A 19,219-nucleotide genomic window follows, 5' to 3' on the forward strand; every position below is an offset into this window, starting at 1 on the left:
ACAGGGTATAGAAATTACACAGATAGGTATATATGATATAGCTGAAAGGAAAGTCAGACAGCAGAATTAGCACATGGTCACATACAATGCAGATAAATATACATTAACATTGCAATGAACACTTAAATCAACTGATCAGCTTGTTTGTTAAGCATGTAGGAAATAAGGGAATGTAAAAACCTGGCTTTCTGCAGACGTTTTTACAGGGAGACTGAGTCCAGCATTCCTAGAGATCTGCTTGCTGCCTTGGTCTCTGAGGGAAGGAGGAAGGAATAAGCAGCTCAAGGGCGGGAAATATGCAGTAGACTGGCGCCCAGAGCAGTGGGAGAGGCTACAGATCTGGTCTTCCACCCCATGCAGGGCCTGTGTAAATAGGTGTTTTAGCACCTGACCTGTGCCCTTATAGCCCTGGTGTTCTTGTGGAGTCCCTGCCCAGAGACCGTGTACATGCCAGCGCCACAGTCTGTCTCCCTGGATATGCGGCGGAATGCGATTTAGCCGTGGGTCCCAGTAACGGGACCCTCTTACCTGTCCCACCTTTGCCAGTCACGCAGTCCTGGGGTCCCAGCAGCAAGCGGTGCTAGTCACATAGTGTGGTCCCCTGACACAAGTTCCCGTCTGAGGCACTGGCCGTGCCAGCAGGGGAGAGTGAGGGAGCTGCAGCTCTGAAGACTGACAGACTTACAGCGCTGTCAGCCCAGTGAAAATATAGAAACAAGTAAAAATTAGAAAGCTTTGGGTGCCTCAGCAGCCCCCTGTCATGGTGCACCTGCTTCTTGCAGCCATCAAGTTAAAACTGAATGCATGAGCATGGAGGCGGGGTTATAGAGGAGAAGACCCGATCATTCTGGGATATGCTGAAAGCTTAAATGTTCGGTGCCCAGATTCTCATCCACCACCTACAACCTGATGTTCCCTGTGGAACCCCTATGAACCCTGAAGAAAAAATAAGAATTTACTCACCGGTAATTCTATTTCTCGTAGTCCGTAGTGGATGCTGGGGACTCCGTAAGGACCATGGGGAATAGACGGGCTCCGCAGGAGACTGGGCACTCTAAAAGAAAGATTAGGTACTATCTGGTGTGCACTGGCTCCTCCCTCTATGCCCCTCCTCCAGACCTCAGTTAGGGAAACTGTGCCCGGAAGAGCTGACACTACAAGGAAAGGATTTGGAATTTAGGGTAAGACTCATACCAGCCACACCAATCACACCGTATAACTTGTGATAACCATACCCAGTTAACAGTATGAACAACAACTGAGCCTCAATCAACAGATGGCTCATAACAATAACCCTTTAGTAAGCAATAACTATATACACGTATTGCAGAAGAAGTCCGCACTTGGGACGGGCGCCCAGCATCCACTACGGACTACGAGAAATAGAATTACCGGTGAGTAAATTCTTATTTTCTCTGACGTCCTAGTGGATGCTGGGGACTCCGTAAGGACCATGGGGATTATACCAAAGCTCCCAAACGGGCGGGAGAGTGCGGACGACTCTGCAGCACCGAATGAGCAAACTCAAGGTCCTCCTCAGCCAGGGTATCAAACTTGTAGAACTTAGCAAATGTGTTTGAACCCGACCAAGTAGCAGCTCGGCAAAGCTGTAAAGCCGAGACCCCTCGGGCAGCCGCACAAGAAGAGCCCACCTTCCTTGTGGAATGGGCTTTTACTGATTTTGGATGCGGCAATCCAGCCGCAGAGTGAGCCAGCTGAATCATGCTACAGATCCAGCGAGCAATAGTCTGCTTCGAAGCAGGAGTGCCAACCTTCTTGGCTGCATACAGAATAAACAGCGAGTCAGACTTTCTGACTCCCGCCGTTCTGGAAACATAAATTTTCAAAGCCCGGACTACGTCCAGCAACTTGGAATCCTCCAAGTCCCTAGTAGCCGCAGGCACCACAATAGGTTGGTTCAAATGAAACGATGATACCACCTTAGGGAGAAATTGGGGACGAGTCCTCAATTCTGCCCTGTCCATATGGAAGATCAGATAGGGGCTTTTACATGACAAAGCCGCCAATTCTGACACGCCTAGCCGAAGCTAAGGCCAATAGCATGACCACTTTCCACGTGAGATATTTTAGCTCCATGGTCTTAAGTGGCTCAAACCAGTGGGATTTCAGGAAATCCAACACAACGTTAAGATCCCAAGGTGCCACTGGTGGCACAAAAGGAGGCTGAATATGCAGCACTCCCTTTACAAACGTCTGAACCTCAGGCAGTGAAGCCAGTTCTTTTTGAAAGAAAATGGATAGGCCCGAGATCTGAACCTTTATGGACCCTAATTTGAGGCCCATAGTCACACCTGACTGTAGGAAATGCAGAAAACAACCCAACTGGAAGTCCTCTGTAGGGGCCTTCCTGGCCTCACACCAAGCAACATATTTCCGCCATATGCGGTGATAATGCTTTGCTGTCACATCCTTCCTAGCTCTTATCAGCGTAGGAATTACTTCATCCGGCATACCCTTTTCCGCTAGGATCCGGCGTTCAACCGCCATGCCGTCAAACGCAGCCGCGGTAAGTCTTGGAACAGACAGGGCCCCTGCTGCAACAGGTCCTGTCTGAGAGGCAGAGGCCATGGGTCCTCTGTGACCATCTCTTGAAGTTCTGGGTACCAAGTCCTTCTTGGCCAATCCGGAACAATGAGTATCGTTCTCACTCCTCTTTTTCTTACTATTCTCAGTACCTTGTGTATGAGAGGAAGAGGAAACACATATACCGACTGGAACACCCACGGAGTTACCAGTGCGTCCACAGCTATCGCCTGAGGGTCCCTTGAACTGGCGCAATATTTTTTTTTTTAAGCTTTTTGTTTAGGCGGGACGCCATCATGTCCACCTGTGGCCGTTCCCACCGATTTGCAATCTGCTCGAAGACTTCTTGATGAAGTCCCCACTCTCCCGGGTGGAGGTCGTGCCTGCTGAGGAAGTCTGCTTCCCAGTTGTCCACTCCCGGAATGAACACTGCTGACAGTGCTTGTACGTGATTCTCCGCCCAACGAAGAATCCTTGTGGCTTCCGCCATCGCCACCCTGCTTCTTGTGCCGCCCTGTCGGTTTACATGGGCGACTGCCGTGATGTTGTCTGACTGAATCAGCACTGGTTGGTCTCGAAGCAGGGGCTCCGCTTGACTCAGGGCGTTGTATATGGCCCTTAATTCCAGTATGTTTATGTGCAGACGAGTCTCCTGACTTGACCATAGCCCCTGGAAGTTTCTTCCCTGAGTGACTGCCCCCCATCCGCGGAGGCTTGCATCCGTGGTCACCAGGACCCAGTCCTGTATGCCGAACCTGCGGCCCTCGAGAAGATGAGCACTCTGCAGCCACCACAGAAGAGACACCCTGGCCCTCGGGGACAGGGCGATCAGCCGATGCATTTGAAGATGCGATCCAGACCACTTGTCCAACAGATCCCACTGAAAGATCCTGGCATGGAACCTGCCGAAAGGAATGGCTTCGTATGACGCTACCATCTTTCCCAGGACTCGCGTGCAGTGATGCACCGACACCTGCTTTGGTTTCAGGAGATCCCTGACCATGGTCACTAACTCCTGAGCCTTCTCATCCGGGAGAAATACCTTCTTCTGTTCTGTGTCCAGAATCATGCCCAGGAAGGGCAGACGCATCGTAGGAATCAGCTGCGACTTTGGAATATTCAGAATCCAGCGTGCCGTAGCAACACTTCCTGAGAGTGCGCTACGCTGACCAACAACTGCTCTCTGGACCTCGCCTTTATGAGGAGATCGTCCAAGTACGGGATAACTGTAACTCCTTGCTTCCGGAGAAGTACCATCATCTCCGCCATTACCTTGGTAAAGACTCTCGGTGCCGTGGATAGACCAAACGGCTACGTCTGGAATTGGTAATGACAGTCCTGTACCACAAACCTGAGTTACTCCTGGTGAGGCGGATAAATGGGGACATGCAAGTACGCATCCTTGATGTCCAGAGATACCATAAAATCCCCCTCTTCCAGGCTGGCAATGACCGCTCTGAGCGATTCCATTTTGAACTTGAACTTTTTCATGTAAATGTTCAAGGATTTTAAATTTAGAATGGGTCTTACCGAACCGTCCGGTTTCGGTACCACAAACAGTGTGGAATAGTAACCCCTTCCCTGCTGAAGGGGGGGTACCATTATTATCACTTGCTGGAGGTACAGCTTGTGAATAGCTGTCAGGACTATCTCCCTCCCCGTGGGAGAAGCTGGCAAGGCGGATTTTAGGTAACGGTGAGGGGGGCGTCACTTCGAATTCCAGCTTGTATCCCTGAGATACAATTTGTATAGCCCAAGGATCCACTTGTGAGCGAATCCACTGGTTGCAGAAATTTCGGAGACGCGCCCCCACCGCTCCTGGCTCCGCCTGTGGAGCCCCAGCGTCATGCGGTGGACTTAGTGGAAGCAAGGGGAGGACTTTTGTTCCTGAGAACTGGCTGCATGGTGCAGCTTCTTTCCTCTACCCCTGCCTCTGGCAAGAAAGGATGCACCTCTGACTCTCTTGCTTTTTTGAGAACGAAAGGACTGCATTTGGTAATACGGTGCTTTCTTAGGCTGTGAGGAAACCTGAGGCAAGAAAGTCGACTTTCCAGCTGTCGCTGTGTATACGAGGTCCGAGAGACCGTCCCCAAACAATTCCTCACCCTTATAAGGCAAAACCTCCATGTGTTTTTTAGAGTCGGCATCCCCTGTCCATTGCCGAGTCCATAAGACCCTCCTGGCAGAAATGGACATTGCATTTATTCGAGAGCCCAGCAGGCAAATGTCCCTCTGGGCATCCCGCATATATAAGACGTAGTCTTTAATATGGCTAAATGTTAGCAATACGGTATCCCTGTCCAGGGTATCCAACCCCTCTGACAGAGTATCTGTCCATGCTGCAACAGCACTGCACATCCAAGCTGAAGCAATAGCCGGTCTCAGTAGAGTACCAGAGTGTGTATACACAGACTTCAAGATACCTTCCTGCTTCCTATCCGCAGGTTCCTTTAGGGCGGCCGTATCCTGAGATGGCAGGGCCACTCTTTTAGATAAGCGCGTCAGGGCCTTGTCAACCCTAGGGGAGGATTCCCAGCGTAACCTATCCGTTGGCGGGAAAGGGTACGCCATTAGTATTCTCTTGGGAATCACCACTTTCTTATCAGGGGAAGACCACGCTTCTTCACATAACTCATTTAATTCATGTGACGGGGGAAAAGTCACTGGCTGCTTTTTCTCCCCAAACATATTTACCCTCTTGTCAGGGACAGGGTCAGCCTCTGAAATGTGTAATACATTTTTCATTGCAATAATCATGTATCGGATGGCCTTAGTCATTTTGGGCTGTAATAGTGCCTCATCCTCGTCGACGCTGGAGTCGGACTCCGTGTCGACATCTGTGTCAACCAACTGAGATAGTGGGCGTTTTTGAGACGCTGACGGCCTCTGAGGCGCCTGGGCAGGCCCGGGTTGAGAGCCCGGCCTTATGTAATGAGTTTACATTGTCATTTAAGACCTTCCACATATCCATCAAATCAGGTGTCGGCACCGACACCACATTTATCTGCACTTGCTCCGCCTCCACGTAACCCTCCTCATCAAACATGTCGACACAGCCGTACCGACACACAGCACACACACAGGGAATGCTCTGACTGAGGACAGGACCCCACAAGGTCTATGGGGAGACAGAGAAAGAGTATGCAGCACACACCACAGCGCTATATACACAGGGTACACACTACCAGAAGTGAATTTTTCCCAATAGCTGCTGTATCAATACACCTTTTGCCTAAATTTATGTGCCCCCCCTCTCTTTTTACCCTCTTAGTGCCAGGAGACTGCAGGGGAGAGCCTGGGGAGCGTCCTTCCAGCGGAGCTGTGAAGAGAAATGGCGCTGGTGTGCTGAGGAAGAAGGCCCCGCCCCCTCAGCGGCGGGCTTCTGTCCCGCTGTTTCTGACTAAAAAATGGCGGGGGTTTTACACATATACAGTCACAGACTGTATTATGTGTCTTTTTTATGCCAAAGGTATTCTTATTGCTGCCCAGGGCGCCCCCCCCCACCCCCCAGCGCCCTGCACCCTACAGTGACCGGAGTGTGTGGTGTGCAGTGGGAGCAATGGCGCACAGCTGCGGTGCTGTGCGCTACCTTAATGAAGACAGGAGTCTTCAGCCGCCGATTTCATCACCAACTTCTGATCTTCTGGCTCTGCGAGGGGGACGGCGGCGCGGCTCCGGGAACGGACGACCGAGGACCTTTGCCTGTGTTCGAACCCTCTGGAGCTAATGGTGTCCAGTAGCCTAAGAAGCGCAACCTAGCTGTGAACAGGTACGTTTGCTTCTCTCCCCTCGGTCCCACGTAGCAGTGAGTCTGTTGCCAGCAGATCTCACTGAAAATAAAAAACCTAACATTACTTTCTTTACTAGCAGGCTCAGGAGAGCCCACTAGGTGCATCCAGCTCTGGCCGGGCACAGATTCTAACTGAGTTCTGGAGGAGGGGCATAGAGGGAGGAGCCAGTGCACACCAGATAGTACCTAATCTTTGTTTTAGAGTGCCCTGTCTCCTGCGGAGCCTGTCTATTCCCCATGGTCCTTACGGAGTCCCCAGCATCCACTAGGACGTCAGAGAAATCAGTAGAAGAGACTCCACCTGCAAGTCGTTGTCATCCCAGAATTGCGACCGGCGTAGCAAGCTGGGATCCAACACCATATCCATTGGTCACAATGTCCGCTGCAGAAGGCCAACTGAGTAAGCCTCAGCTCGCACAGCTGACCAATAGAAGCAGGGGCTGCGAAGCCAGGAAGTCTGTGTAGTGACACGCAGACCCTTGGCTCTCGCCTCCTAGAAAATGGGGATGACACGCCCCCATGCAGCCCTCCCTTTGTCCCCACCCCCTCAACACCACCGCCGGTCAGTCAGACAGTGACAGAGGGAAACTATGGGCGCCATCACAAGACCTTGCGCAGCTGCAGATTCCCTATAAATGGGAATCTGCGTGGCTCTCATTACCTGCACAGAACTATGAATCAGGCCCAGAGACAGATAAACAAGGAGATCAGCAACTAGCAACCACAACCAATAACTTTCAGGCTTGTTGCTCCACCAAACACCACACACACTATTGTATCCAGCACTGTCCTGTGCTATATGCTATGTTAATCACTGTAATGACAATCTTGGTTTCCCACCTCTTTTTTTTTTCTCAAAATCACCATGGAAAAGCTAAGGGAAAAAGAAATGCAGAAAAGGCATATGTGGTCTAATAAATCATTTTTGCTCAGAAGTCTGAATTAGCAAGAGAGAGTTTTATTTTTCTAAGAGTTGCTGCCTTTTTAAAACACAGACATGATAAAAGAAGGTCACTTACGGCCTTGCAACTCTGGTTCTCAATAGTAATCTCAAACAAAGCACTTGCTTTTCCCGGGAATGTCGGAGTAAATATAATTGGTATTTTCAGGGTGGAAAAAGGTCCCATCTCTCCATCTGTTCCCTGAAAATAGAGATTACATCAGACACAACAAAAGCAGCATGAAACAGCAGTTCTAAGTTGAAGAGAGAACATGTGATTAGTTTGGCACTGAAACCAGTAACCTGTAATCTATATCAGATTTGATCACAATGTATGATCATACTGTATGTAAAAGAGTAAAACAAAACAAAGCAGAATGATTTGCTGATATTTGCTGAGAAGGAATCCCTAAGAAATGTGAGCCAATAAATCGCTTCCTGTGACCTTTGCCCTTTTGTCATACCCAACAATTTCCAGTGTCATTAGATCACCCTGCGCTGTGTGGCTGCTCCCATACTAGGATTTAGAAAATGTAGATTTAAAGAATTCTTGAGAAAGTTTCCAGGTTGCTTGGAGATGAAACGCGTTGGCACCCACACCTTCTACCTGCAGTCTCCAGCTGTCGGACTCTCCGCTTTCTGCTCTCTAGTTTGACCAACGCTGCATACACATGGTTTTCCGCTGACGGATCCCCTGCCTCTCAGTGTGGAAAAGCGTCCACTGGCTATATGGCGGTGGACGGGGTTACCTGGGAGATCCAGCCCTGCACTTTCCTGGACAAACCACGGAGAGTGCCAGTACATAGAGAGTTCAGCCAGTATATCGCTTGGATAACATTCATGATGTAGCACTATACCCAACAGCAGCTGCTTACATATGTTACTAATGAATTCAAAGCTTGCAAGCTTTTAACTTGTTCACAATCATGTGTGTGTGATATTGTTGTTTGTAAAATTGTCTATCCATATATACATTTATTTTTACATTATTGAGCTTTACCAAGTCCTTTCATTCATGGGAGAAAACACAATTTGGTTTATATTTGCTTAGAATATTGTCTTTCTCTGAGCGCAGTGATTTTTTCTATTTATCTATTGTTTCTATACAGCTTAGCAAGCTGTGTTCACTCTGCAGCTGGAGAAGTGTTAATTATAAACTAATTTAAAGTGCCAGGTAGTAAACAGCCAGTCTGTTTACAGATTTTTCCGTAAGACAAAAACAAAGCAAAATTATTTGCTGAGAAGGAATCCCTAAGAAATGTGACCCAATAAGTTGCTTCCTGGGATCTTTGCCCTTTTGTCATACCCAACAATTTCCAGTGTCATTAGATCACACTGGGGCAGATGTATTAACCTGGAGACGGCATAAGGAAGTGATAAACCAGTGATAAATGCACCAGCCAATCAGCTCCAATATGTAAATTAACAGTTAGGGGCTGATTGGCTGGTGCGTTTATCACCTTGCATTTATCACTGGTTATCACTTCCTTATGCCTTCCCCAGGTTAATACATCTGCCCCACTGTGCTGTGCAGCTGCTCCCATACTAGGATTTAGAAAATGTAGATTTAAAGAATTACTTATGTGTCAATGCTCCTTATAGTTAAAGGAATATTAGGGGTCTGAAGATGTCAACATGGTCTGAATGCAAACATGGTCAAAAAGTTGACAGTACACATGATGACATTCACAATGTAAACATACTCATTACGTCAACATTGTGAAAGTCGACAGTCCCGATAACAATATTACAGGTTTAGGGTTAAGCTGCGGCTAGGGTTAGAGCTCTATTGACATTATGATTGTGTTGACATTGTGCATGACGACATCATGCTGAATGTCGGCATAACATACCATGCCCCTAACCCTAACATGAAACAAAGACAATAGTTTCTCCAGGCAATGTTCTCTAAGCAATTCCACTGAGAATGGAGAATTGAATAGATGCTGCCCTCTACTGTTAGTGCTGGGGCATTTCCATACCCCAGAATCTTATGGGGAGGGGAAAAGATCTGCTAAGCTACAAAGCTAAACACTACAATTGTTTGAGTGATATGTCTCCACCAAGGTTGGGTTTATTTATACATTTAATTGTCTTTTATTTTAAATCACACATTTCTTAGCAGTCATACCCAGGATTAGGGTGGTCTTCTGTTTGCCGGCGGTCGGGCTCCCGGCGCTCAGTATACCGGCGCCGGGAGCCCGACAGCCGGCATACCGACAATTATTTTCCCTCGTGGGGGTCCACGACCCCCATAGAGGGAGAATAAAATAGTGTGGCGCGCGTAGCGCGCCACCGTGCCCGTAGCGTGGCGAGCGCAGCGAGCCCGCAAGGGGCTCATTTGCGCTCGCCAAGCTGTCGGTAAGCCGGCGGTCGGGCTCCCGGCGCCGGGATGCTGGTCGCCGGGAGCCCGACCGCCGGCCACCCGTAGTGAACCCCCAGGATTAGAACCCGTGACCTGTTACACTGGCAGTAGACACTTTACTGATGGAGCTATTTGCTCCTGTAGAGGAAGCATGAGAATTCTAACTATATGAAGTTACGTGTAATTGTCATAGAAGTATCTTCATACAGTTCAAATTCTCATATTTCCTATACAAGAGCAAATAGCTTCATCAGTAAGGTGTCTGCTTCCAGTGTAATAGGTTGGTGTTTCCAATCCTTGGTGTGACACTTGTAAAATGTGTATAATAAAGAGGGTGTGATTTGTAAGGTGCAGGGACCAGTGAGGAAGTCGGCACTGAAAAGACAGCGGCAGCTATCAATTAACTTAATTCAATGGTGTCATAGAATGGGAGGAGAGGTGCCCCCTTCAGAGCAGGAGCCCGGCGGCAGATGACTCCGTTGCCTCCCAGAGTTCTGCCTCTGACCCTGCTATTACTCCAGACTGATGTCACTACCACTACTACAGAACTGATACCGCAGACAACGCTTACCTCACCCAACTTGAAATCTGTAAAGTCATCACGGTTGTCTCCTTGCAGATGTTCATCTTCTACAGCCACAGGAGCTTCCTCGCTGACATATTCTACAAACGTTTCAGTCATTAAAAAAAAATGTTAGTAGCAATGCCTAATAGTAAGATAATACAGAAACAAGCCTATGTTTCCAAACTGCACAGGATACTTCCCTACTTACCAAATGCAAGAAACTAATCACTGTAGATATTCATCTCACTCATGGAGATTACTAGACCTGGAACTTCATTTATGAGCACAAAATCCTTTTAGGTGGGCGGGGAAGTGCACCTTTTAGGAGCTGTCTTTGCAAATAGCCATGTCCACTCCAGAAAATAACTTGTACAGTATATTGCACCAGCTCTGAGCTGTTGGAGATTAGGTCTAATCCTATTCTTTCTATAGGATGCATTTTGCATCTTCCAATTGCATTTCGGCAGCATATCGCCTCTCTAAACGCACTTTGCTCAATGCAGAGGAAAGATTCAAATGCACAAATTGGCACATACAATAATTTCAGACGCTAAACCAAGTAGGAGACAATCGGAACATACAGTATTTATGGAAAAAAAAACGGGTGGCACGATAGTGGTAGGAGATTGGTCACTGGACGTTATGGTCACATTTTTGCACAGAGCATCTCTTCTGATTTTTCCACCTCTCTGTGGACATCTAGATGCTCTTCTAGAGGCACTGAGAGCAGAGAGCAGTTGCACCATCTACATGTGGTACGGCGTACGGCAAAGCCATGGTGTCCTCTGCTGCGCATACAGGGGCTGGTTCTGACAGCTGCACCAGCCTACTTACTACCTTACCCTCCTGTGTATGCAGAATATCCTTTATCTGCACATGGAAGGCCGGCCCACCCATTGCTTTTTTGTATGCACTCATCATCATTAGGACTTCCTCTCACTCCATGCTGGGTCAGGTGTCCCATCTCCATCTGCACTCTATTAATGAGCATGGAAGTCAGCTTACACACCCATGACACTCCCACAAGGCAGGTGAGTACCATGTGATTACATGGTGACTGCCCAGAAATGCCATTTATCTGGTGCATGCGCACTCTGCGATTGCTTTCTGGAGTGCAGGCGCAGTTTACAGATAATACGCAAGATTTGTGTGCATGTCTGCATGCATCTGACACAGAATCAGGCCCATAGTGCGCTTCCTAGGTGAGGTACTCTTGTCTAAAGAAAGAGTACATAACATAGGATTTTAAATACCTACCGGTAAATCCTTTTCTCGTAGTCCGTAGGGGATACTGGGAATCCATTGGGGTATAGATGGGTCCACTAGGAGCCATGGGCACTATAGAAGTTTGATTAGGTGTCCTGGCTCCTCCCTCTATGCCCCTCCTACCAGACTCAGTCTAGGAAACGGTGCCCGAGGAGACGGACATACTTTGAGAGAAGGATATAGAAAAGTAAAGTGGTGAGAATTCAAACCAGCACAACCAGAACAAGAGGAAAGCCATGCTAACCAAACTTGCAAACAGGGATAGCAACAGCTGCAGCAAACAACATTACTTAACCAAGTGACAGCGCAGGACGAACGAAGCAACGGGCGGGCGCACAGTATCTCTTACGGACTACGAGAAAAGGATTTACTGGTAGGAAATTAAAATACTCTTTTCTCTTACGTCCTAGAGGGATACTGGGATTCAATTTAGTACCATGGGGAAGTAACAAAGCTCTCAAACCGGGTGGGAGAGTGCTGAGGTTCCTGCAGAACCGATTGACCAAACTGAAGGTCCTCAGAGGCCAAAGTATTGAACTTGGAAAACTTAGCAAACGTGTTCGAACCCAACCAAGTAGCTGCTCGGCAGAGCTATAAAGCCGAGACACCCCGGGCAGCCGCCCAAGAGGAACCCACCGACCTAGTAGAGTGGGCTCGAACAGATTTCGAAATTGGCAAACCTGCCGTGGATTAAGCATGCTGGATAGTGAGCCTGATCCAGTGCGCAATGGACTGCTTCGAAGCAGGAAACCTAAATATATTGGGATCATAAAGAACGAACAGCGAGTCCGATTTTTTTGTGACGAGCTGTTCTCTTCACATAGACCTTCAAAGCCCTTACAATATTCAAAGAATTTGAAGTAGCCGAGGCATCCGTAACAGCCGTAACCACAATAGGTTGGTTGATGTGAAATGCAGACACCACCTTTGGAAGAAATTGCTGACGAGTTCTGAGTTCGGCTCTGTCCTCATGGAAAATTAAGTAGGGGCTCTTGTGAGACAACGCCCCCAGCTCCGACACACGTCTTGCTGAAGCCAAGGCCAACAGTGTGACGGTCTTCCATGTAAGATACGTTATGTCTGCCTCCTGTAACGGTTCAAACCAGTGCGATTGTAGAAACTGCAGCACCACATTGTGCCTCCCATGGCACCTTGGGATCTCAAAGGGAGGTTGGATGTGCAGAACACCTTTCAAGAACATCTGGACCTCAGGGAGAGAAGCCAATTATTTCTGAAAGAAAATAGACAAGGTCGAAATCTGAACTTTTATGGAGCCTAGGCGTAGGCCCACATCCACCCCAGACTGCAGAAAAAGCAGGAAACGTCCCAGATGAAATTCCACCGTAGAATATTGTCTGCTCTCACACCAAGAGACATATTTCTTCCAGATACGATGGTAATGTTTAGACATTACCCCCTTTCTGGCCTGGACCCTAGTCGGGATGACCTTGTCAGGAATCCCTTTCCTGGCTAGAATCAGCCATTCAACTTCCATGCCGTTAAACGTAGCCGTGGTAAGTCTTGATAGACGAACGGTCCCTGTTGCAGAAGATCCTCTCGAAGAGGCAGAGGTAACGGATCTTCGATCAGCATCTCGAGAAGATCCACATACCGGGCCCTTCGTGGCCAGTCCGGAGCAATGATGATTGCTTAAACTCTTTACCTTTTTATTCTTTTTAGAATTCTTGGGATCAGAGGAATGGGAGGAAACAAGTACACCAGCTGGTAGACCCACGGAGTTGTCAGGGCGTCTACAGCCACTGCCTGTGGGTCCCTCGACCTGGAACAATACCGCTTCAGCTTCTTGTTGAGTCGAGAGACCATCATGTCAATCTGTGGATACCCCTCCGACGTGTCAATCGTCAATCACCGGAACACCTCCGGGTGAAGGCCCCATTCCCCCGGATGCAGATCGTGTATGCTGAGGAAGTCTGCTTCCCAATTGTCTACTCCCGTAATGAAGATCGCCGACAACGCCACAGCGTGTTTTTCCGCCAAGAGGGGAATTCTTGACATCTCTGACATTGCGGCTCTGCTTTTCGTTCTGCCCTGTCGGTTTATGTACGTTACCGACATCACACTGTCCGACTGAACCTGAATGGCCTGATTTTGAAGAAGAGATGAGGCCTGCAGAAGGGCGTTGTAGATAGTCCTGAGTTCCAGGATGTTTACTGGAAGGACGACTTCCTGACTTGACCATCTTCCCTGAAACTGCACCCCCTGGGTGACTGCTCCCCAACCTCTGAGGCTCTGATGGCGTTGTGTAAATTTACTCTCGCCTCTTGTGAAACTGGTAAGCCTGATTTGAAGAATCTGTGAGGTGGGATATCTTTGAACTCCAGTCTGTAGCCCTGGGATATAAGGTCTATGACCCAGGGATCCTGGCACAATCCTGTCCAGATGTGACTGAAGAATTTTAGCCAGGCTTCCACCCTCATGTCTTCCAGGCATCGCGGTCCACCGTCATGCATAAGGTTTTGAGGAAGCAGAGCCTGAGCCCTGTTCCTGTGAACCAGCAGTCGCTGGTTTGCGTAGTTTACCTCTAGCACCTCTGGTGACGGTAGAAGAACCTCTGGCATTGCCTCTAAACTTGGCAGTTCGAAAGGACTGTAGATTAGGTCCTGATTAGGCTTTCCTTGCTGGCGGAGCTACAGAAGGTAGGTATGTGGACTTACCCGCAGTAGCTCGGGAGATCCATTTGTCGAGTTCATCTCCAAATAAGGCCTCTTCTGTGAAAGGTAGGCCTTCCACTCCTTTCCTGGAGTTCGTGTCAGCAGTCCACTGACGTAGCCATAATCCTCTGCGTGCCGACACTGCCATAGCGGTGGTGTGTGCATTAAGCAAACCTATTTTTTTTATGGCTTCCTCCATAAAGTTCGCAGAGTCTTGTATATATTGCAGGAGCAAAATAATTTCCTCAATTAAATTACCTGACCATTTAGCAATGGCTCGTGTAATCCACCCACATGGTATAGTGGGTCTCTGTGCCACCCCGACAGCAGTATACAAAGATTTGAGTAGTCTCAATCTTGCGATCAGACGCATCTTTTAGAGAGGCTGCACCAGGCACAGGTAGTACAATTTTACGTGAGAGCCTGGAGACTGAAGCATCCACTATCGGTGGATTTTCCCATTTTTTCCTATCTTCAGGAGGAAAAGGAAAAGATAACAACCACCTGGGAATTTAAATTTCTTATCTGGATTAACCGATGGTTTTTCAAACAGGGTATTTAGGCCCTCATTCCGAGTTGTTCGCTTGCTAGCTGCTTTTAGCAGCATTGCACACGCTAGGCCGCCGCCCTCTGGGAGTGTATGTTAGCTTAGCAGAATAGCGAACGAAAGATTAGCAAAACTGCTACTAAATAATTCTTTGCAGTTTCTGAGTAGCTCCAGACCTACTCACAGATTGCGATCAGCTCAGTCCGTTTAGTTCCTGGTTTGACGTCACAAACACGCCCTGCGTTCTGCCAGCCACTCCCCCGTTTCTCCAGACACTCCCGCGTTTTTTAGCACACTCCCGGAAAACGCTCAGTTACCTCCCAGAAACGCCTCCCCTTTCCTGTCAATCATTTACCGATCAGCAGTGCGACTGAAAAGCGCCGCAGGATCCACAGCAAAACTGCTAAGTTTTTAGTTAAATAACTAAGTGCATGCGCCCTGCATGCCTTGCGCATGCGCAATTAGCAACAAATCGCAGCATAGCGAAAATCGGCAACGAGCGAACAGCTCAGAATGACCCCCTTGGTTCCTTTGACACAGGAAAAGTGGCTGAGGATTTTTTCTTAATATTAAAGTAAGATTCCTCACTCTCCTCTGTCACCTTATTAGAGATATTTAGAACTTCTCTGATAGCATCTATGAGAGACTCTACACCCTGCGACAGAGTATCCTCCTATACCTCTGTGTCCACCTCACCTTCCTCCCTTTCTGACCCTTCATCATCAGAGTCAGAATGCAGTATATGGGCCAAGGTACGTTTCTGCGGACAAATAGTAGAGAACTGAGACGCTGGTCTGGGTACTGAGTACTTTTTCATGAACTCATCCATAGACTGCCTTAAGCATTGTGTCTCTTTCTCATTACGAGATCATTTTGTAGAAATGGTGGAGGGTTATGGTCATTAGGTTGACACTCATTAGGTCGACCACTGAAGGTTGACAATGTAATTAGGTCGACATAGCCGTTAGGTCGACATGTACTAGGTCAAAAGGTCGACATGAGTTTTTCTCATATTTTTTTTCTTAATTTTTTAGATTTTTGAGTACACACTAATGAACCCCCTGGTGAAGAGTAACACTGTGCCTTACATGAAACACACTCTTTGCATGACATACTGCAGTAGTGACAGCACACACACAGGAAAAGGTTAAAAGCACTATTAACTCACAAAGAGCCCTTCCAGAGAGACACAGAGAGAGTATGGCACCAGCACACGGTGCCCTTATTGCTAATGCCAAGCTTAGCCAGGTCGCAGACTAAATACCTAGATTAGGGACTTAGTACACTAGTAAATCGCTCCCCCCTGCTATAGCCCCCTAGCAGTGGCCGGACTGGGTCGGGGGGCAGAGTGCCAACTGCCCCCCCAGGCCGGTTCAGTTTTGGTGTTCCAGGGCCGCCCGCAGCATATATATGGCTGGCTGCTGGAGGCACACAGGAAGAAGGCAGAGAGAACGCTCCCCGGCTACCACTGTTGCTGCGTTCATGGCACTCTGTCTGCGCCAATCCCACAGGTACCCCCCTCCCCTCCACAATGCAAGCACCACCAAAGCGGATCAGGAGGATTTAGGGAGGGACAACGGTGCTTCGCACCTTCATCCTCTACTTCCCTTCCCAGCGGCCCGCGCAGGCTGATCTTCACCATGTGATACGTGGCCACGGCAAAGAGGGAGACTTCGGCATATAGTAGCTGATCCAGGCCACACTGTGACTGACAGCCTGGAACATGGTGCTCTGGCCCTAGACTTCTGCAAGAAGAGGTAACAGTCTGGGGGTCTTAAGGGTAACTAGAATGCTGACTGTGCTTGTCCAGATGTGGTGGGACTACAAGTCCCAGCACAACTTGTCAGCTGGATGTGGTGAGACTTTTAGTGTCACCACAGATCTGGAGAGGCCCTGACAACCCTAGTGCAGCTACTGTACACAATTTTATATATATATATATATATATAAGAAATGGGGGGATAGGGGTACCGGCGACAAGTGTGGCTAAAAAATAAGAATTTACTCACCGGTAATTCTATTTCTCGTAGTCCGTAGTGGATGCTGGGGACTCCGTCAGGACCATGGGGGATAGCGGCTCCGCAGGAGACAGGGCACAAAATTTAAAAGTTTGACCACTAGGTGGTGTGTACTGGCTCCTCCCCCTATGACCCTCCTCCAAGCCTCAGTTAGGATACTGTGCCCGGACGAGCGTACACAATAAGGAAGGATTTTGAATCCCGGGTAAGACTCATACCAGCCACACCAATCACACCGTACAACCTGTGATCTGAACCCAGTTAACAGTATGATAACGTAGGAGCCTCTGAAAAGATGGCTCACAACAATAAACAACCCGATTTTTTTGTAACAATAACTATGTACAAGTATTGCAGACAATCCGCACTTGGGATGGGCGCCCAGCATCCACTACGGACTACGAGAAATAGAATTACCGGTGAGTAAATTCTTATTTTCTCTGACGTCCTAGTGGATGCTGGGGACTCCGTCAGGACCATGGGGATTATACCAAAGCTCCCAAACGGGCGGGAGAGTGCGGATGACTCTGCAGCAACGAATGAGAGAACTCCAGGTCCTCCTTAGCCAGGGTATCAAATTTGTAGAATTTTACAAACGTGTTCTCCCCTGACCACGTAGCTGCTCGGCAGAGTTGTAATGCCGAGACCCCTCGGGCAGCCGCCCAAGATGAGCCCACCTTCCTTGTGGAGTGGGCATTGACAGATTTAGGCTGTGGCAGGCCTGCCACAGAAAGTGCCAGTTGAATTGTGCTACAAATCCAACGAGCAATCGTCTGCTTAGAAGCAGGAGCACCCAGCTTGTTGGGTGCATACAGTATAAACAGCGAGTCAGATTTTCTGACTCCAGCCGTCCTTGAAATATATATTTTCAATGCTCTGACAACGTCCAGCAACTTGGAATCCTCCAAATCGCTAGTAGCCGCAGGCACCACAATCGGCTGGTTCAGGTGAAACGCTGATACCACCTTAGGCAGAAAATGAGGACGCGTCCTCAATTCTGCCCTGTCCGAATGGAAAAATAAGATTTTACTTACCGATAAATCTATTTCTCGTAGTCCGTAGTGGATGCTGGGGACTCCGTCAGGACCATGGGGATTAGCGGCTCCGCAGGAGACAGGGCACAAAAATAAAGCTTTAGGATCAGGTGGTGTGCACTGGCTCCTCCCCCTATGACCCTCCTCCAAGCCTCAGTTAGGATACTGTGCCCGGACGAGCGTACACAATAAGGAAGGATTTTGAATCCCGGGTAAGACTCATACCAGCCACACCAATCACACCGTACAACTTGTGATCTGAACCCAGTTAACAGTATGACAACGTAGGAGCCTCTGAACAGACGGCTCACAACAATAACAACCCGATTTCTTTGTAACAATAACTATGTACAAGTATTGCAGACAATCCGCACTTGGGATGGGCGCCCAGCATCCACTACGGACTACGAGAAATAGATTTATCGGTAAGTAAAATCTTATTTTCTCTAAAGTCCTAGTGGATGCTGGGGACTCCGTCAGGACCATGGGGATTATACCAAAGCTCCCAAACGGGCGGGAGAGTGCGGATGACTCTGCAGCACCGAGTGAGAGAACTCCAGGTCCTCCTCAGCCAGGGTGTGCCCCTGACCAAGTAGCAGCTCGGCAAAGTTGTAAATCCAAGACCCCTCGGGCAGCCGCCCAAGATGAGCCCACCTTCCTTGTGGAATGGGCATTTACATATTTTGGCTGTGGCAGGCCTGCCACAGAATGTGCAAGCTGAATTGTACTACACATCCAACTAGCAATCGTCTGCTTAGAAGCAAGAGCACCCAGTTTGTTGGGTGCATACAGGATAACAGCAAGTCAGTTTTCCTGACTCCAGCCGTCCTGGAAACCTATATTTTCAGGGCCCTGACAACATCTAGCAACTTGGAGTCCTCCAAGTCCCTAGTAGCCGCAGGTACCACAATAAGCTGGTTCAGGTGAAACGCTGACACCACCTTATGGAGAAACTGGGGACGAGTCCGCAGCTCTGCCCTGTCCGAATGGACAATCAGATATGGGCTTTTGTGAGACAAAGCCGCCAATTCTGACACTCGCCTGGCCGAGGCCAGGGCCAACATCATGGTCACTTTCCATGTGAAATATTTCAAATCCACAGATTTGAGCGGTTTAAACCAATGTGATTTGAGGAATCCCAGAACTACGTTGAGATCCCACAGTGCCACTGGAGGCACAAAAGGGGGTTGTATATGCAGTACTCCCTTGACAAACTTCTGGACTTCAGGAACTGAAGCCAATTCTTTCTGGAAGAAAATCGACAGGGCCGAAATTTGAACCTTAATGGACCCCAATTTGAGGCCCATAGACACTCCTGTTTGCAGGAAATGCAGGAATCGACCGAGTTGAAATTTCTTCGTGGGGCCTTCCTGGCCTCACACCACGCAACATATTTTTGCCACATGTGGTGATAATGTTGTGCGGTCACCTCCTTCCTGGCTTTGACCAGGGTAGGAATGACCTCTTCCGGAATGCCT

At 48.6% G+C, this 19,219-nt stretch overlaps 1 protein-coding gene across 1 annotated transcript in view; it reads right to left on the minus strand.

Moving 5' to 3' along the window:
• The window catches only part of CFAP74 (cilia and flagella associated protein 74), a 741,155-nt gene that overhangs the window by 302,871 nt on the left and 419,065 nt on the right, over positions 1 to 19,219 (minus strand). Inside the window, exons 19-20 of the mRNA XM_063943052.1 lie at positions 10,211 to 10,302; positions 7,354 to 7,476 (exon numbers count right to left, since the gene is read on the minus strand). Coding sequence (XP_063799122.1) covers positions 7,354 to 7,476; positions 10,211 to 10,302 — 215 coding nt within the window. The remainder of the gene's footprint in view (positions 1 to 7,353; positions 7,477 to 10,210; positions 10,303 to 19,219) is intronic.

This window comes from Pseudophryne corroboree, chromosome 10 (assembly GCF_028390025.1).
Source record: "Pseudophryne corroboree isolate aPseCor3 chromosome 10, aPseCor3.hap2, whole genome shotgun sequence".
Classification (NCBI taxonomy): Eukaryota; Metazoa; Chordata; class Amphibia; order Anura; family Myobatrachidae; genus Pseudophryne; species Pseudophryne corroboree.